Genomic DNA, 20,202 nt, shown 5'->3' on the forward strand with positions numbered 1-20,202 from the left:
TCCTCCCCTGGCACCTTCTCGAAACTGCAATGACCCCAGTCCCTGCAGCCTCCACACCAGACTCCCCTACTGCCTGCAGCCTCCACACCAGACACACAGCTCAAGCTCTGCAGACTCCTTCACCAGATTTCCACCCTGAACCCTAAAGCACTTCCCCACCCTTGCAGACCTCCCCACCTCCTGCAACCCTTCTCCACCAGATCTCCCCCACCCCTGCAGCCCCCCTCCTCAACCCCCAAGGAGCAGCTCAGCCCGGCAGGTGCTTCAGCTTCTCTTTATTGATGGACAGTTGTGCTCTCCCACCCCAGGGCCCATCAGAGTGCTGGGTGAGGGGAGGGCTCTGGGGTGGTGGGGGGACACGACTAACACAGGAGACAACGCTGCAAGGGGAGCACGGGAAGCTCTGTGCAACACCCTTCCCCTGCCCCAACCCCAAAACAAGCAGCTGAGAAAGGCTGGATCTGCCTTGGGTCTGGGGAGGCATGTGGCCGACAGGAGGGGGGAGTAGCAGCTTGCCTCGAGCAAGGAAGGGTCCAGCAGAACCGTTGACCACACACTGCCTCTTCCCTCCCCAAAACCCCACACCAGGGCCAGGGAAAGGGACATTTCACACTCTGAGAACAGTCACCAGGAAAGAGGAGTCCCAGCAGCACGCAGGAACCTCCTATGCTGACTCCTACAGACATCAAGGCAGGACTTTAACTACCGGGAGAAGTTTTTTAAAAAACTAAACACTTCAAGTATATTTTTTTAGTGATTTAAGGTCTCTTGCCCCTGCTGCTGCTGCTGCACTGGGTGGTGTTTAGCAACCTACATCCACTCTAGGGACAAGGAGAACAGCGCAAGCAATGGCTGGTCTACTGCAAGGGGAGACAGAGCAGTGGGGTGGTGGGAGGGGAGGGGGCAGGGGGAGGAAGGCCCAGCAGGCGCTCAGGGCACGGGCACCACACGCATGGTGTTGGTGTAGCCAGAGCCAGGGCGCCAGCCCGTCAGCACGATCACCAGGTCACCGCTCTTGAAGAACCCTCGAGCTTTGCCTAGGAGAGAAGAAGGTGGTGTCAGAACCCAGTCCCACTCTGTCCCCTTGCCATGGGGCAACAGTTTTCATCCCCTGCTCCCCAAATCACCAAGGCTGCCTGTGCCACATCAGTGGGGCTCCAAGAGGGTATCAAAACCCCACCTTCCTGCTGCCCACCCATCTGACTGAGACCTTTCATCTCTGCTCTGGGGTTCTCTGCAACAGAGCTCAAAATTCCACAGCACAGGATTTGGAGGGGGTAAAAAACAGTCAACCCCACTCCAGGCTTCCCTTGTCCCTCAGGAGTGGTGAGACCCACAGATTCATCACTCACCACCACAAACCCAACCTGGTCTTCTGTTGGAAACTCCTTAAAGGCAGCCATGCCAAACCCACCAGCCCATTTCCCAATCAGATGTGGTTCTGCTCACGCAGCCACCACCCATTTCCTATCCGGATCCAGTTACCACACAGGCAACCAGCTCCTCTTCCCACCACCAGTTCTTATCAGTGACCACCTAGGTGCTCAGGGACGTGTCCCAGGGGAGGGGGAGCGGTGCCACTCACCAACATTCATGCCCAGGGTGACGCGCAGGTCCACGTCCTCAGCCCAGGCGTCCTGGGCAGGGTCCTTGCAGAGCACGGGGAAGATGCCGCGGTACAGGTGGGCCTGGCGCGCCGTCTGCTCATTGCGGGTGATGGCGATGATGGGCGCCCGCGGGCGGTACCGCGACACCAGGTGTGCCGACCTGCGGGGAGAACAGCCACGGTGGGGCTCACACAGCCAGCACACATTCCAGAGAGGACACCTGGGAAAGGCTGTGGGAGCACAGCAGCCCCAAGATCTGTCTGTCAGCCACGAGCGCTCCCCAAAACCCCAGGGGGGATGTGACCAGTCTCTGCAAGAGCCACTCACCAACCAGCTTGATGCTCTGCTGGACTCCCAGTCAGGCAACTGGGCAGACCCCACTGGCGATGACAATCTCCTCACCTCCCATTTTAGGAAGTGCCATCAGGAGGTTTTGGTCCCTGAACAAGCCTTTACTTGTCTCTGTTGCTATGTCAGGGTGGCAAGGTGCCATTTATTCTGGCCTCTGCAAATAGGCCTTGGCATCTCAGCAGGGGTCCCTGAAAGTTCCCTGTTTTGAGGAGCTCCTGATTTTAGGGATGGAAATAGCTGGTGCCAGCAGCGCTGCCCAAAGCATGCCAACAAGGAAGCCATCTGCCTCCCAGCCAGCAAACAGGCCAGTTCCTCCACACAGAGCTCTGCCCCTGCACCCCATGGGAAGCAAATGCAACAGAGGCCAAAATTTATATTGGGAAGTTGGGCACAAAATCTTTAAAAAGCCTTAAAACAGCAACAACACAGTCCAGGTAGGGGCTAGACTACAACTTCCTCTGAGCACTGCTGAGGGAGAGCATCTGCAAACAGACAGTTTCAAACTGCAAGGCTGTGGCAAACTGCAGCTCCACCTTTCCAACGGACATGCTGATGTCTCCACTTGCTTTTGCAGCCTCATTTAGTGGAGCCAAGCACAGCAACACTCAGATGCAAAGTTTGCTGCTTAAAGCAGAGGCCAGCAGACTGCTCAAAGCACCCAATCACACGTCAGCCCTCTGACAAACCTTCTCACACTGTCCAAGCCACGAATCCAGGAGACTCAGGTACTCACAAGGGTTAACAAATCCACAGCTAAAAATACTCAAATATCAGAGTTCAAACCTCTTTAGAAAGGTCAAGTACTAAGGTTGGAACATTTGACAAAGAAACATTAGAAGCACGAGGGTATCCAGAATTTGGTGCTTATAGCTCCCTCATCATCTCTGCAGAAAATAATTTTCTGCTCAAAATCATTTTAAGCTGTACATTTTGGTGAAGGTTTCACTGATGGTCCACATCTTCAGGTACGTGGTGCCCAGCATACGCAAGCACATCTCTGTAGCTGCACTACTGTTTTAGTGTGAATCCAGTGTGAGAAATCCTGATTTCCTTCCAGAAAGCAGTCTTGAGACTTATGGTCGCACGTGCTTAGAGAACAGGCAGCCCAGTTCCTCTAGATGGAAGAGCTGATCCAGAAGAACAAGTCTCTGCTTGGCAGCTGTCACCATTGCTGGACAGAAATCACAAACTACATTGTTCCAGCACATTTCATCTGCAGCCACTGAGCTCACCTGGTGTCTGCCAAATGCCTGTCTGTGCAGACAGATTACCTGCAAGCAGGCATTAGGAATCCTGGAAGAGGACCAACACTTTCCATTTTCCTGCCTACCAATACCAGGCTGTGCAGTGTCTCTTCGCCCCTTGGGCTCAGGCAAGCAGGGCTGATGACTGCAAAGTCCAGCAAGTGACCAATGATTTGGATGCTGCTACAAAAGGCCAAAGCCTTTAATTAAAAAATTAAAAAAAAAAAAAAAAAAAAAAAAAAAAAAAAAAAAAAAAAGATTCTGCATCCACTGAACTTCTCCCTTTCTGCCTCACTGTTACATTGATGATTTCTTGCCAAGAAGTTTGAATTGAAGCTGCAACACTTATTTTCCCTTGGCTCTTCCAGCTGGTGCCACTGCCACTTGCAGCAGTGTGGGGAGGCTGGGCTCGGAGCTGGTGCCACGCTGGCAGAGGCAGGCCGAGGACTCAGTGTAGGGATGTGTGTCCATTTCCCAAGGAACCAGCACTGCAGGCACTGCCAGAACCTGACTCCACCGGTCTCTCAAAGCCACGTTTTTGGAATTCTCCTTCCCCCACCCTGTCACACAGCAGGCTTGACCTGGGGGCACCTGTCCCCTCCTACCTTCCAGACTTGGTGAGGACAATAATGGCCCCGCTGCAGCACTTGAAGGACGCTTCCACAGCGCCCACAGCAGCGGCCTCGGTGGGGTCGCAGTTGAGTGGGGTCAGACGACGCAGTTCCTCAAACAACTGCCTGTGAAAGATGGCGGCTTCGGCCTCCCGGGCAATCTACAAGAGCAACACGCGTTCGAGACAACGCTCACGGCAGCCACTCGGGCACGGGGCAGGGCGAGGTGCTCCAGCACAGGGTGCCACATCCACACTGCCAGCCCCTGGCACTGTCACTGATCAGCGAGCCCAGACCAAGCTCACCCCAACAGCACATCCCTGCACAGGAACCATTTCATTCCCAAGGGTTCTTTTTGGAATGGTGGCACCTCGCCCTGTCAAGCCCACACTCATGTGACACTCATGCCAACTGCCAGGCACTCTCCCTCTGCTCCTGCCTGCTGGGGGGTCCCTCCCTGGCACAGGGTCAGCTCACACGGCAGCGGTTACACAAGGTTGGCACGGGCAGCGAGCAGCTGGCCAAGGACTGCCGTGTTAGAGTGCAGCGTGTTTTGCTGGCCCAAGCCCCTCTCTGAGCCCTACCTGCCAGACTCTGTCAGGACTAGCAGGGCTGCAGCTAAGCACTTAAAAGAGGCCTCCACCGCGCCCGCTGCCATGGCATCGGCAGGGTCCCTGTTGTTAACATTGAGGCGTAAAATTTCTTCGAACAGCTGACGATGAAACATTGCAGCCTCAGCCTCGCGGGCGATCTGCAGGCCCGAGTGGGAGGGAAGGAGGAGAACAGAGGAAAGAAAAGAAGGAAACATACACCAGAGGAACATGAGATCACGTTAACTTGCTTAATTGTCACAGTAATGCATGCAAGGTGAAGCTGCGAAGCTTTTTGTCTCTCAGGTTTTGACTCTGCTAAATGCAACCCAGACTAAAGATTCACCACACCATGGAACTGGCAGACTGCAGCCACTGGGCAGGCATCCCAAACATGGCATTTTTGTTCTATTTGGGAGTTCCAGCTGACCAGGCAAACATAAATTACTTTTCAAGGACCAGAACAAGCCAGCTCAGAGCCAGACCATGCTAAGTCATGGCTGCCTGTGACTTCCTTGAGGGACTCTTATGCCACCTACCTGCTTGTCTGTGGACCTGCTTGCAATTCTGTAAGAGATTCCAGAGTATCTGGCGTCCTCTCCTAGGCTCCCAACACCAGTTTTCATGGAGCCCACATGCAAGCAACACACTTTGAATGTCACCCATGAAGGTGGGAGTCTGTTCTCTCAGCCTCATTACATTTAGTTTAATTAGAGACAATGAAAATTTGGCTTATCTTGAGAGCAAATAAAGATTTAGTTTGAGAGCCAATAAATATTTACTTTAACTTGAGAGTCAATAAAGCTTCACATCCAAGTGAGATACCAACTTCCTTTTGGTAATAGGGAAATTAACAGGAACAAGTCTTCCTTGTAGGGTTGTCACAGTGTGCATGCTGGGGTGTCTGTACAGTGCCAGATAAGGACAGATGAGAGAGACAAATGCACAGGCTTTGTTTCTGGCTGAGCATTGGCTACAGGTTCAGTAACCTGTTCATCCCAGAATCCTGGGAATCATCATGTTTAATCATCTCAGACGGCCCAACAACCCAACAAAGAAGGCTTGCAGAGACTAGAAAAACATGCAAAGGTTCATGATCTTCTTAAGGACAACTTCACCTAGTTACACCACAAAGTGAGCAGCCATTACACAAAGCATGACAAGTTCATGTTAAATTAGAGGCTGATGTGCCATTATAGTGAAAGCTCTGGAGTTAGAAAATCAGAATTTTGCTACTCTAGTGTTAATTATTTTACATGATGCTGGGAATTATCCCTTCCACAGTTATCAGTTTAAGCCAAAGTAGTTAAGTATCTTAGTTCCAAAAATAACAGGGCACAGACAGCAGGCCGGAACAGCAGGCCAGTGCCAACTTGTCCTAAAGCATATTGTTACTGCAGGATTTAGATAAAAGGGGAATATCTGCATCACAACACTTACTCCAAATGCAGGAGCTGGAAGCCTGGCAGTTTATTTTCAGCTCCTGGTAAAAAGGCAGCAGCTCCATTTAACACAGAGAGCAAACCTGATTTTAGAGAGAAGTCTGCACTCTCCACGTGTAATGGAACGTGGGAATACAGGCATCTGCTTTGAAAGTGGCTGCAGAGGGGCACAGTAATCCTTAACTTCACCCCACAGCTGGATATACTCAGACAGGAACAGCTATACAGGGTTTCCAGTTGGTGCATGAGTGGAGATACCAGGAAGGTGGGAGAAAGGAAAATGGAAAGGCTGTTTAAACCTTGGTCCCATCAGGCAGCATAGCATGGCCAGGCTGGGCTTTGAAGTGTGGATCCTGAAGTGGAATGGGAAGGATGCCCACTCCCACCTACAGCAATCAGCCTGCCCAGTATTTGGAAGTTTGCTACTGCCCACTTCAGATGGTAACATCCACCTGCTCCAGCTATGCTGCAGATTCCCAGACCATGGTTACTCAGGACATTGTTGCAGGACTTGACTAACAACAAGTGAATTAACTCAGATGAAAGATCCTCACTGTACTGCCGTGTGCTCGTACCATAAGAGTTGGCACCTTGCTGCCTGGAACATCTCATATTTAGTCAATCTGAATTTCAATTTCTGCAGAGTGTTAAAGCCTTCAGTGCTTGTCCAGGGGCACTGGTGGAATGAACACCATGCCCAGGTCTGAAGGAAGAGGGAAGCACATGCAAGAGATCCTCAAATCGGGCTACAGGTACAACACAACCTGCCCAGACCAAAGAATTAATGCCATAATGGAAACCCAGGTGTAAGGTTTGCTGCAGCAAGTTCCCAAGTCTTGGTAGGCAGTCAGTCCTTGTGATTTAGGGATTGGGAAAGGAGGGAAAAGCTTTAAGGTGCACTGTTAGCATTTAGCCTGTAAAGAAGCACCACTGCCCAGTGATCATAACCTGTATTTTGCATTTCCCTCATGCAAAAAACACCACTCCACATTGAGGTAAAAGATGTTTAGGTAACACACTGCAAACCAACACTGGCTAAGTTGAATAACCTATAGAACTTGAATTACAAATAAAACTGGTGAGAGTTAGAACTTGTGAGTTACCACTGCAGCAATTCACAGCACTGGTAACTGAGGAGCAGCAACGCTCACAGGTACTTGACATCAGGCTTTTATCAGCTGAAACATGAGCTTGAAGCAGAGCAGAGGTTTCTGGCAGTTCAGGCATGTAAAAATATGTTGCTGTCAATACTCATGCAACAAGCCCCCCCCAGTCCCAGCACACAGCAGGTGCTGAACACAACACTGCTGTAAATCACCCCCAGGAGCCTCCCCACTCCCTCCCATACAGGACTCAGCCAAAGCCTTTCATTACCTATAGATAAACTGCTTAAAGCAGCTCCTTGACCCTGCACAAGTTTAAGGCATTGAATATGCCACTGCAATAGAACATTGGATTAAATTTCTATTGAGGTAATGGCAAAAAAAAAAAAAAAAAAAAAAAAAAACCAAAACCAAACCAAACCAAAAAAAAACCCAGGAAGTTTTATATCTCAGCACCGCAGAGTAGTTATCAGCTCTGCTTGGTAAGTCTGGAGCACACAAAGTGAGATGCAAGGCCCTCAGGACCATGTTTGTTAAAAAACAAAAAAACAAAAAAAAAAAAAAACAAACAAAAAAAAACAAACAAAAAAAACCACCCACAGCAGAGTGAGTAAGGAAATCAAGAAAAGGCTGTTTTAGGCAGCTGGGTCCATTCAGGCCTTTGAGTGGCCAGCTCAGGTGGTGTCCCTGTCCCCAGCTGGCCGGGGCAGTACTCACAGCGTGCTGCATGCGCACAGCCTCCAGGGGATAGTCTCCCTTGGCTGTCTCCCCGGACAGCATGATGCAGTCCGCTCCGTCCAGGACGGCGTTGGCCACATCGCTGCCCTCCGCACGTGTCGGGCGAGGCTTCTTGATCATGCTTTCCAGCATCTGGGAGAGAACAAACCCACAGAGATCTACACACTGCCACAGGAAGCAGCTGCACTTCAGTGCTCGTCATGGCTCGGGCAGAAAGTGGGGTACAACCTAAAGAGCTCTACACAGGTATGGAATAGAGACGAGGTCTCATCCCTAAACCAGCCCCCACCAGTAAGGAAAACAACCCATTCCATTTTATACACATTCCATGTCTACTCCTTTTCCAGGGAGATTTAAGCCACACAACATCACAGACAAAATACTCCAACCTTCCACTTCAACATCTCATCACAAGGCTTGGTCCTAGAAACTCAGAACTCTTTAGAGCAGAGTGTGGCATTAGAGGTTTTTATGGAAAATTCAAATCCAGTCATATATACTCAAATTTGGGAATTTTATCATCTAGAAATCATAAAGAGCAGAGTCTGCACCAATGAAGTCACTTTCTCCCAACAGTATTTCAAATGCTTTCAACAATACGTACAGGGTAGTAAACTCAGAACAGTTAGTTCCACCAGCTTTTTAAACATCTCCACTTGAATGGAAAATAAAACAGCTTTCAATGAGGTTAGTACCTTCTAACCCCTTTCTACACCCCAAGTCTGGCCAGCTCTCCTGTCTTCCTCAGATGCTCAGCCTCCCCCCATCTGGAGCTCACCACTTGTTTAAACACCATTTGCTTCACCCACGGGACACTGCCTGAGGCTGTGTTTCAGCTGCCTTTCTGTAGCAGAAAAGGAAGGAGCATATGCTACTGTAAATCTAGAACCTTGTTTAATGGCTACTGTCTAAAGACAGTCTTCACTTCCACAGCCTATGCACAGAACAAGGATAGCCAGGAAACCAGTCCTACCAGTGCCTGAGGACTGTGCACATGATCCCTACCACTCCTAGAAAAAGGAGATGGATCCTTTACTCAGTTCCTTCTGAAGCTGCAGTGTGGGTACATTTTCTAAGATACCTGTGAACGCCAGCAAATCTTCCCTGTCAGGCAGGGATTGCTGCCACATGATGCCAAAGAAAAGCATGTGCCATCTTTCCCATGAATTTGCAAGCTCAGCCCCAAAGGCTCATTACCATGTCACATTTTGAGATTCATAACCTTCAGCAAGAGGTCCCACAATCTAATTGGAAAAGACCCAAACACAGAAACACCTAAATATGAGCTTTTCAGCTACAAGCAAAACTCTCTGCATCTCACTCTTTAACCAATGCCATCAACCCACAGCTGCCCCAACATTCCCTCCCGGCTAGACTCTGGCAGTGAGGAGCCAAAGGTGACGCTTCCAGTACCTGAGTGGCACAGATGATGGGTTTGCCAGCCCTGTTGCAGCGCCCAATCATCATCTTCTGGGCGAGGAAGACTTTTTCAGCCGGGATCTCAATTCCCAGGTCACCACGGGCCACCATAATGCCATCGCTGGCCTCCATGATCTCATCAAACCTGACAGCGAGAGAAGAGCTGTTATCTCATTTGCTCTGCAAAGCACCTTCCCATCTGTCTGTCCTCCTCTGAAAGGTGCACACACGCTTGTCATGGGCTGTTTAGGCTTCTGCAATGTCAAAGAAGCACGGCACAGCACATATTCAGTGCTACACAAAGCTGCCTGAAGCTACAATAGGAGTGTGAGTTGCTTTATTTCAGTGTGACAAACCCAAAGCATCCCCTGCACAAAGCTCACCTGCGCACACCCTCGTGGTTCTCAATCTTGCTGATGATCTTGATGTTCTTTCCCTTTTCTCCCAGCACCTTCCTGACAGCGTGGACATCAGAAGCCTTGCGGATGAAGGAAGCAAACACCATATCCACGTTCTGCTCCACCCCGAATTTGAGGTCCTGAATGTCCTTTTCGGAGACAGCGGGCAGGTCCACGGCAGCGCCGGGCAGGTTCACGCCCTTCTTGCTGCCAAGCATGCCGCCGTTCTCGATCTCCGTCATCACATAGTCCTTCCCTGAAACATGTGTTCCCATGGTCAGTCTTTACAGGATAGCTCCTGCTACCAGCTCCCACACCACCTCCCTGCCTGGGAACTGCAGGGCCAACAGCAGCACACGCGATAAGAAACACATCCCAGCTCTTCAGAGCATTTCTGTACCACACAAGTTTGCAATTTAACCTTGGGAACATGATAGATTGGTCTAAAACAACTCCTAGGCTGTTCCTGGATAAGATACCAGCTGCTCCTTGCAGGAGGCTGGGATTGCCTCCCCCAAGAAAAGCTAGCAGGTTGTAGTTTTGCACACAGAACCCTGCAACAGCAAACTGAGCACCCCAAAAGCCTCACCTCCCACTCCCTACAGGTTCCTAGATAAGAGGCTTGAGGCTGGAGCAGTTTACACAGCACTATAAAGTGCTATCATGGAAGTAACCTTGCCTCTACACTACCAGTTAAAACTAGTTCTGTCTCTTACAAAACCCAGGGCCTGTGCTGCAAAACTAGTTAAATCTTGCTTTAACAGCATGAATTAGCCTGGCTGATCACAAGTGGCATGGCCCTACCACACATTCCCCTTTGAAGATAGGGTTTATATGCCAGCCCAGTGAAACCCAGCTGAAGTTAGTTTTTGGAAAGTTCCTACACTTGAGATAGAACGTGGTTCTTGATGGTGTAGTGAGACTTTGAGCTAAATTTCTTTCTTCAACACACAACTGCAAGCTAAGAAACAGTTGCTGGAAGGAAAGCACAAGTATGTGCTAAGGAAAATCCAAACAAGCAGAGCTGAAATGGCTGTTACCCACCTTTCTCCTTAACCAGCAAAGAAATCAGACCATCATCCACATAGATTTTGCTGCCAACTTCTACAACTTTGGTGAGATTCTTGTAGTCCAGCCAGAGCGTGTTCTCATCACAGTTCTCCATGAAGGCATCGTCCAGGGTCACTTTGAGTTGTGCGCCCTTCTTCAGCTCCACTTCTGCTGTGCCACTCTGTGTGACAACAAAACCAATAAAAACCAGCACACCACCACACTGCAGCCCACAGCAGTTTGTCAGAACTTTTGGGAGGTGGTTTGTTACCTCATTTTCTATGATTTTTTTTTGTTTGGAAATGGCCACAGGCTTAACATGGTATCGATTCTATGTGGTGAAAGAAGTGGGATAAAAAAGTGCAACTTACTCCCTTAATGAGTCCAGTTCGGATTTCAGGTCCCTTGGTGTCCAGTGCAATAGCCACAGGTCTGTAGGTGATGGGATCAGAGGCAAAGCTCTCTGTAGCTTCTCGCACATTCTTGATTGTGCCCTCATGATACTGGCAAGAAGAGAAAAAAGATGGAAATGTTAAAGCTGGTTCTACCCCACTGCTTACAGAAAAAATACCTGTGCACCCTAGAGGCTGCCCAAGATGTCAGCTCTGCTCTCAGTTTCAGTTCTACCTTCAAAATTTAACCCAGACAGTATTTTTTTAACCCATTCCCATAATATTTTAACCCATTTCAGTATTTTTTTATTCCAAAAATAAAGTAGTCTGCAATGATACAAGGGCCTTGCTGCCATGACGTTGGAGTCTGGAAGTTACCTGGTGTGCCCTCAGCTCTAATTGCAGAAGGACAACTCAAGGAGAGAGTCCCAAGGCCTGGCTGAAGTGATTTTCCATGAGGACACACATCTGCCAATTGAAAGTGGTTCACCAACCAACAGGCCTTTAGGGGTAACTTTTCCAAAAGCTTTCCTGAACACCTGCCTATTCAACACAGCAGAACACTCACAGCACCAGCAGCTGGGTAGTTGTGTGCATTGAAAGAGACCTGATAGCAGAAGAATGCCACAGTATCACATATGGTTTTGCTCCTCCTCCCATCCGAGCAAGGAAGATGCCTTTCCACACTGCTAGCTCCCACACACACTTCCAGCCTGACCTACTATCAGTCCTGCAGGTGAACAGGCTTTCACTTTTTGGCCTAAATTCCCACAGATAAAGGATTTGCTAAAAGAATGTTATCCATGCAAATATTTACAGATTATTTTCAGAGTCAAAGCAATCACAGACAGGAGTTCAATATTCCAGGATTACACACCTGGCTTCCAAACCTTGTTTGTGAGACTGTTTTGCTAAATGCTGCCAGTTTTTTGATAGTTTTGTGACAAAACCCAGCCCAGCTCCCTCAAATGTGCTACAGATAGACAGCAGATCAGTTTACTTTACTTGTTTAAATAACATTAAGAGATAACCTTAACTACTGACAACCAGTAGGAGTTGTGTAACACTTGACAGACTTTAGTAGATACGACATACCCTTTCCTCTCTGTGTCACATGGACTGATGGAGTTTGACCTGACCCACCCGGAACACGCAGCTCCCTCATGCCACTCAGCCACCCCAACACGAGCCTTCCACACCAACTTTGTCTTGGGGATGATAAGCCAGCACCAGGAGGGTGAGGCCGGAAAAAGCCATGCTAAAGTTCACATGTGTGCCCTAAGCCAGAAATACCCAACAGCTGATAACTCTTTATAGCAGGAAAATGAGTCAGTTTATTGACTGAGTGTGCAAGCTGGAACTGAGACGACCCTGACCCTTCCAGGCACTGCAGCTGGGGTTGATGCAGCACAGAAAATATGCCCCAACAGTGCCACAACACTTATCTAAATCTAATCATCTGGGATTTTTCCATTTTAGCTTGAGATCAAGAACTAACTGGCTCCTAAGGAGTCTGACTTTCTGAAGAGTTACACATGCAGAACAGGAATGCAGGCAGAGCTGGAGGGAAAAGCCATTTTTATTCTATGTAAAAGGGAGCCAGGGAGGTGCCTGGTAAATGCTTTGGGGTAGACATGAGAACTGAAGCACTTGTGACAGATGGAAACTCTTTGGGGCTTCGCTGGAAACTGGAGTGTTTTGGAGGAGCCAGGAGGGGATACAAACTTAGGACTTGCTATGGCTGATGGTAACAGTCTGCAGTTGACAGCCACATCAGAGCTTTGCTGGTGTGAAATGTGCAATTAGACCCCATACAAAACAGAAAGACCTCAGCCAAGTCCAAAGACCGAAGCAACTGGGCAATAAGGGTGTGAGAATTCCCAGTGTCAGCCTGGCCACCAACTCCCTGAAGTGCCACCTGGCCCAAGACCCACCCAGCTGCAAGGATTTGACTCCTGGACGCAGTTACTCCACACTATTCTTTCTCCAGGAAGATTTCCCAACTGCAAGGCATGCACTGACATTATCCCAGGGTGGTTAGTCAAGGTCTGATGGCTGCCCACAGTTAAGTATCAGCCCTTTTGATCCTGACACTACCCTGTGCCCATTAAAGGCCACCAGGGTGAGAGGCCAAGCTGTTACACACCACGAGGCTCACGGGTCACCAAGTAAAGCCACCTACAGCTGCTACCAGGTGACATTTTAAAAGCCAGGGTCAAAAAAAAAAAAAAAAAAAAAAAAAGAAAAACAACTCCTCAGCAGAATGAGATCCTCAGGCCCTCCAGTATCACTGAGGATCTCAGCTATTTATAGCAATAAGGGCTTGACTGTCATGGAGTGTTGATTTCCTCTGACCTTATTCTTTTAAGCTCACCACACCAAGTCCCAAGCTCCACGGTGGGACCTTCCAGAGTGTCAAGAATGCACCCGGAGCAGCTGGTTAGCCAGAAAACTCATGAGCCCATTCTCCTCACTGGGCATAGTAATTGCACCAAGCACTAATCTGATGCCTTTTGATCAGGGTAATTCATTGACTGCCTGCTTGCAAAATCCCCAGCAATGGAACAAGAAGTGAGATTAACTGATAGTGTGACCTCCTGCAGAGGATTAAATAAAACAGGGAGAGGTCTCAGCTTCTGCTGCTCACTGGGAAGCAGGAGCTCTGGGAACAGCAGGATGTGAGGAAGAACTGAAGGATTTCATGGCAAGCAGTTGGCACACAGTGTCAAATACCAGTTACCTGGCTCTCAGCTACCAGGCATGGTGAGGAATTAAACTGCTTACAAAATGGCTCAGAAAATACACTTCAGCATTATCAACAGTGACACAGCTCGGTATGTATAACCAGCATGCTTCCCCCAAAAGCAGCTATTTGACCTTCCCACATCAAGGATGGTCTGGATGAAGCTGGACTTCCCTTCTCTCTGAGGGACAGGACGAGCAGACACACAGGGGCCATAGCAGCTCAGACCCCACCCTTACCTCATGGGTGCCATGAGAGAAGTTGAGGCGGGCAACATTCATTCCAGATTTAATCATTTCCTTCAGTTTATCCACAGAGCGGGAGGCCGGGCCTAGGAAGAAGAAACAGTCTGAACACTCACTTTAAAAAAATAATGAGGTAACCCACACAGACCAGGCTGTTTCATGTGGAAGAGAAAACGTAAATGGATACAGCATTGCTCAGTGCTGCAGCACCAAATATTGTTTTAACTTGCCCACAGAGCGCAGCAGAACCCAAGCGATTCCCACTTCCCTGGATACTGGACTCACTCCCAGCAGTAACACAGGTTAGGCAAATATGGGAAACTCATGTTCCTTCACCACACAAGTTCAGCCCTGGCAAGGGATGAAAGCCAGATCCCTCTCACAATTTTCCTAATAAGTTTCACCAAGGCGTGGGCTCCTAGCTGCAATTCTCTCCTGTCGAGGAATGGCCTACCAATGGTGCAGATGATGCCGGTGTTTCTGGCGATGGTTGGCTCCGAGTCGATGTCCAGGCGGCACATGTGCTCCAGGAAGGTGTCTGCCATGGCAGCGTGCAGCTGCTGGGTCTGGATGAAAGCGGTCCCTGCATCGTGGTGCTTCGACATGGTGGCTTGATTCCTGTGTCTGCAAGGGAAGAAAGAGGTGCCAGGTTTGGGAATCACCCACACCACCTTACCCATCAAGCAGAGACACCAAGACAACCACGTGATGAATATGGAGATAACAAGAAAGCTGCTACTGGGTCAAACTATCTTTATGTTCCTATTTGAGAGTCCTAACAGGCAAGGCATGTTTCTATTTCCATGTCATCCCCCACATGGACCGCCCAAAGCTCACCTGCCTGCTATGCAGATGTTCCCTTCATAGCTTCTCTTCATTGCCAGTCTTCCCTTGGAGCTACACAACGCAACAAAATTCAAGCACTTGAGTGCACAGGCAGAGGTTCTGCCTCCTCCCTCCCAGCTCTCCACTCTTTTCTCCTAGAGGCCCCAACTGACTTCCCATCCCACTTGGGACCAGGGCAGCTGAGCACTGGCGTGACTGCAGCATGCCCAGACACAGGCAACCTCTGCCCAGGAGCACCTAATCACAGCAAAGTCCACATAAGCCTAAACCCCATCCTTTAAGCCTGGACAAGAAAGCAGACTTGAGTTGATTAAACACAACACTTTGGCAGAACACATAAAAGACTGAAAATTTAATACACTCAGAGTCTCTCTTTGACTGAAGATGCTGCAGATCTCCCCCACACCTTGCACTACCCTTCACCTACAGCACCAGAAATTTATAATAAGGTTTAAAACTGGTTGTATTTTTTCAACATTTGGATTAAAAAAATTTTCTCAACTCAGGCTGTTTGCCTCCTCTGGACTAGAAAGTCTTCCCAATGGCAGGACCAGCCTACTCTTCAGGAAACTATCCTTCAAAGAGGAAGCTGAGTTGAAGCTTAACAGTCCAGTGGGATGGGAGGACATTCATTTCACAATAGTGCAGGTACCCCAGGCATTTCCAATTGCAATAACTTCCTTCTCAAGTAGTAACAGCAGGTCAAAGCTTTGTCTCTTGGACCTGCCCAGACTAAAATCCTAGCATTACAAAAGCCTCTGATAAAAGAGTGATGCAAGGTGGTGGCCATTGGCACAGGCAGATCACTCATTTTGCCTTTAAAGACAGGTTTAACTTCAAACTCCATGCCCTAGGCACACAGGTGAAACTCAGAGCAGGCATGAGCTGCCTTCACCTTCAAGACGTGCTTATAGAAACATGGGCTGGGGCTCAGCTAAAAGCTGGGACAGAGGAGGAACAGAACAGGGTTTTTGTTCTGCCCACCCCAGACAGACAAAGCCCACATAAATAAATAAATAAAACACAGGATGTTGTAAGGGCACATACAGCTTTGAGACACAGGCACCAGTAATCCCAAAAACTCGGTGAAAGCTGGCACTGAGCACAGTGAAGGGCAGAGCATGCCCTGCTAGGCTGCCTGGTGCTGTCGTGGTGCCACAGCAGCCCTGCTGCCTGGCCCCGATGCTCCTCCCCTGCTCCACAGCCCTCCCTCACGTACGTGCGGATCCTCTCGCAGGCAGCCCTGACTCACCCTCACTGCGCTGCCATGCGCCACACAGCAGCCAGGCCAGCAAAAACCATAATTTGACCTGGCAAAGCCTCTTTTCCCTCAGCCCTGCCAGAAGCTGCTGATTCACTGGAGTTGTTACAAGAAGGTCTGCCCACATAAAAAGCCCAACAAAGTCTAATTATTATAGGAAAACCCTCTGGTCAGTCCTAAAACATTGTGTTTCAGCCCTCTAACACTTGCTGTTGCATCCTCTGACACCTGCAAAACAGTGTCAGATTCCCTAGATTTAAAAAAAAAAAAAAAAAAAAAAAAAAAAAAGCCTTTGCTGGGAAATCACCTCCACGCACAGGGCATCAGGTTTGCAGCTTTTAGGAACAAGAGGAACACGGAACAATGCTATCCCAACATGGAAACTGCAGCCAGAGCACAACTTGGAATTTTATAAAAAATAGCCAAGTGAATTTTCCCTGCCTCATGGAAATCCCCCACCCACTGAAGTCACTTGCAAATATAATTTTAACACCCTTGAAGTTTTTATAAAGGTAAAGGAAAAGTTCACTTCCCAGCCAGAATCCCCTTCACAAGATTCGCCAGCAGTTCAGAGGGCTCAGAAAAATTAACCGCAGACACAGTGACCTTGTCCAGGGGCGAGAGCAGAAACACAGGAGCCAGAAAGTATTCCAAACACCCATCTATCTGTCCACAGCACCGTGCCCACGACCACCAGGAGTCTTTTTAAGACTCCCTCACAGTGCATTTACAAGGCATCGACTGAATTTTACAGGAATGACCAGTCTCATATTTATAACAGGAATGTCTGGCATTTCCCACTACTCTGCTTTTTTTAACATCAAACAGAGGAACAAGGACTTTAAGGACACCAGAAAACACGGAGCACTCAGTCTGGGCAGAGTGAGGAAGGGGGGATGAGCAATACCCTACATCTCCTGAATGTTTTCAGAATAAACCTGAATTCATTCCTCAAGGAATAACGATTAAATCCCCAAATCAATCACTGCCCATGCTTCAGGCAGTATGTCCCAATGAAGTCTGGTATCTGCCCAGCTCCTGAATATTCCAGACGGAGCCATATGAGGTTGGGACTGGGTTTTACTGTAGCTAGGTGACTAATTCCAGCCAGCTCATCCCACGGATCAGATGAGAGAAAGCCTGAATTCTCCAGTTTCTCTGGATATGCCCCTTGGGGATGGAGAAAGGAGAGGGAGCAGCAATCCCCACCCAGGCAATCCCCACCCAGGGCCAAGTCTTTGCTGTTACTGGTGACAGGGAAGTAGAAACCGCAGCAGGGGCTGTCCCTAGGCCACGGCAGCAGAGCTGTGTCACTGCCTGCAGGAATTCCAGCCAGGAGGCTCCCAGGGGGTGATGATCCAAGACTTACTGGTCAGCCTCCCTTACACAACCTCATGGATGCTGCAGAACAAGGCTGCTCATGCCCACTGTCCCTACCCAGAGGCAGAAATGGTTTGAGTTAGTGCTCAGGGCAGGGTTATGAAACCAGGCAAGTCTTCAGATTCCCAAAAGAAGCCTAGAAAAACATTAGCTTTGCTCATTCCAGAAGCTAAAGGCACTCAACAACAGGGAAATGCAGCTCTGCAGAGAAGCAGGTTTTTACCCTGGCCTAGCATCCCCTCTCCCAGGGAGGGTGGACAGCACATTCCTGCTAGGCAACTGGTGCCAGAGGTGGTGTCTCGCCCTTACATAAGGACAAAATGGCCACCCCAAAACTCCACCCCTTTTCTGCAAGCCTGGATGGAACCCAGGAGCCACCACCAGCTGCCGGCTGGCCGACGCTCTCCCCAGTATTGAGCTGCAGATCCACGGGAGGAGAGACCCACAACGGAGATGAACTCTCCAGCTTTCTGGCAATGGGAACAGGAAGGTCAGGCTGGCTCTGGCACCTTCCCCATGTGCTGCTGGCTCAGCTGTGCATTTGCTGAGCTGCCCTCCCTGGAAGGCTTAACTAAAAAAATAAAGAGGAGGTGGCAAGCATCGGATGTTTGGTGACGAGAAAGACTTATCTCGAGGGTATTTGTAGGACAAACCTACAGGCTTAACCTTGCAGAGGACAAGGAGCCATTAGACTTAGCAAAAAGCACCTGGCTGCTTTCAGGAAAGCTGTAAAAACCTGCTTTACACGATAAAAGAAAGCTCGGGGGTTTTCTTTTCACATTTAAGTAGGCAGAAGTACAGACCACTGTGCTGCATCCCCACTCCAGGATGGAGATTGCTGCACGTGGCAGCGCCCCGGTACTGCAGCCCCATTCCCTACGTGCCATCCATCACCATCCACTGCGGCTCCATCTTCCCCCGGGAGAACAACGGCCAGGCAGGAGATAAAGGACCGAGCACGTGCTCCAGCCGGCCTGGGAAATGTCTTGGTCCCATCAAATTAAATTATAACATGTTGGGTGGACGGGGAATTAAGGCCGGCGGTGGATCACTCCAGCTAACAGCAATAAATGAAAGTTTTAATAATAGCTTTAGATGGACAAAGGCGCAGGTAATAAAGAAAAAAAACCTCGCAGGCTGCTGCAGACTCTCCAAGCTCTTTAACTAGTGCAAGCAAGTTTCTCAGAAGGCTTTCACAGGCAGAAGTCCCCGGTTCAAGCACGTGGCTCGCAGCAGTGCTTCCTGCCTCGCACAAAAACCTTCTGCTTAATCCGGTGATGGGCTGGAAACCTGCTGGCACCAGCACGGCCCAATAATCTATCGGACTCCTTTATATTAGCCGGAATTCTGCTTTATAAACGGGACCTCGGACATGAAATTACACGCCTCAGATTTCTGGTTTTTATTTTTTTCAATTAAGTACTTTCAATCGCACAAGTCTCTGGACGTGTCTGAGTAACGAAAAACCTCTGTCGTTGCACCTTTGAGACAAGGCAAGTCACGACGAGCAGCAGCAGGAAAGTTAACACTTTAAGATTACAAAAACCTCCATAAAACACGGATTTTTTTGTTAACCTGGGCCTCATCGATACCGAGTTACCTTATAAGAACAAAAGCAGGTTTTTAGAGATTGCTGTATACTTTTAATAGTCTGAGGAGACAGTCGGGAGGTTGCCATTGTCCGCCGACAAAAGCGCTATTCATGCCCTGGTAGCTCTGCAAAGGGGGTTTAAACACGTTTGAAAGGGTTTCACAGTTCAAGAAACTGTCCAAATCAAATGGACGTATTTAAGCAGGCACAATTAAAGGAGAAGATAATTCAGAAGGGGCCTTCTCTTCCCGGGGGAGGGTGGGCAGGAAGAGGTTGCAGCATCAGTGGTGGGTGCAGTGAGGCGGACGCTGATTTAAACTGATGCCCTTCGGGGAACTGCCGGCTCTTACGTGAGTGCAGCATGGGGAAGGGGGGGTACGCGGCGGCCTAGCGCCTCACTTCGTCTGCCTCTGACTCAGCCTCCCGGCAGCTCCGCCGGCACTGCCCGGCCGGCAGCACCGGCCAGCAGCCGCCGCGGCAACCCGCTGAGCGGCACGGCCGCCGGGCACACATGGAGCGGGGCTTCCCGCTCTGCTTGTCCCACTTCATTCACCCTCGCATCCCAGCCTGGACCCCCGCCGCCCCCCCCGGGCCCGGAGCAGCCGTTTCCCGGTGTGGGCCGTGGGAAGACGCTCGGAGCGGGCGTTCCCCTGCGCGGGATCGGAAAGGATGCTCGGAGCGGGCGTTCCCCAGTGCCGGCTCACGGGGGGATGCTCGGAAAGGGCGATCCCCGCTGCGGGATCTCGGGGAGACAGAGGAGGGGACGCGGAGCCGGGGACGCCACGAGCTCGGCGCCGCGAGCCCCCCGCGCGCCCCTTCCTCAACCTTCTCCTCATAGGGCGCGCGCCCCCTCCCCTCAGCCGCCGCCCGGGGGGACCCTCTCCCTGCGGCGGAAACATGGGGATAACGGCGGTACTAGCGTGGCCTGACCCACCGCTCGCTGCCCCTCAGGCCGCCGTTACCTGCCGCTGTTCAGCCACGCCCCGATCTAGTCCTCTCCCTCCGAGCGCCGCCGCCGCTCTGCACACCGCCCCCCACGCCCCGCCAAGGTGATCCCGGCTGGCCGCAGCACCGCCCCTCCGCGGATCCCTCCGCCACCCGCTCTGCCGGGGGCCACGAGGGCGGGGCGCCGGGGCTACTTTCACGAGCGGACGCACAAAGCACGGGGGGGTGGCGCTGAGTCACAGCACG

General features: G+C 50.2%; 1 protein-coding gene across 3 annotated transcripts; it reads right to left on the reverse strand.

The window, feature by feature from the left end:
• Positions 1-258: 258 nt before the first annotated feature.
• On the reverse strand, positions 259-20,083 carry PKM (pyruvate kinase M1/2). Of its 3 annotated transcripts, none has more exons than XM_056499527.1 (11): positions 19,974-20,083; positions 14,388-14,557; positions 13,928-14,019; positions 10,925-11,056; positions 10,548-10,734; positions 9,489-9,759; positions 9,100-9,250; positions 7,666-7,818; positions 3,808-3,974; positions 1,586-1,767; positions 259-1,037 (listed from the first exon to the last, which is right to left on the reverse strand). In XM_056499527.1, the coding sequence occupies exons 2-11, from the start codon at positions 14,536-14,538 to the stop codon at positions 931-933; spliced, it is 1,593 nt and encodes a 530-aa protein (XP_056355502.1). In that variant the 5' UTR covers positions 14,539-14,557; positions 19,974-20,083; the 3' UTR covers positions 259-930. The 3 variants fall into 3 exon arrangements, with proteins under 3 accessions (XP_056355502.1, XP_056355501.1, XP_056355500.1); XM_056499526.1 differs by lacking the exons at positions 3,808-3,974; positions 19,974-20,083 and adding exons at positions 4,398-4,564; positions 14,771-14,855; XM_056499525.1 differs by lacking the exon at positions 19,974-20,083 and adding an exon at positions 14,771-14,842.
• Between the last annotated feature and the right edge of the window lie 119 nt (positions 20,084-20,202).

The sequence above is a fragment of the Oenanthe melanoleuca genome, chromosome 10, assembly GCF_029582105.1.
Source record: "Oenanthe melanoleuca isolate GR-GAL-2019-014 chromosome 10, OMel1.0, whole genome shotgun sequence".
NCBI classification, from domain to species: Eukaryota; Metazoa; Chordata; class Aves; order Passeriformes; family Muscicapidae; genus Oenanthe; species Oenanthe melanoleuca.

Excerpts from the sequence above, each read along its gene's own strand:
- PKM (XM_056499526.1), bottom strand. The coding sequence starts at position 14,811 with ATGAAGAGAAGCTATGAAGGGAACATCTGCATAGCAGGCAG. Across the intron at positions 14,558-14,770 it reads AACATCTGCATAGCAGGCAG|ACACAGGAATCAAGCCACCA; the intron begins GTGAGCTTTGGG and ends CTTCCCTTGCAG. Across the intron at positions 1,038-1,585 it reads CACCCTGGGCATGAATGTTG|GCAAAGCTCGAGGGTTCTTC; the intron begins GTGAGTGGCACC and ends CTTCTCTCCTAG.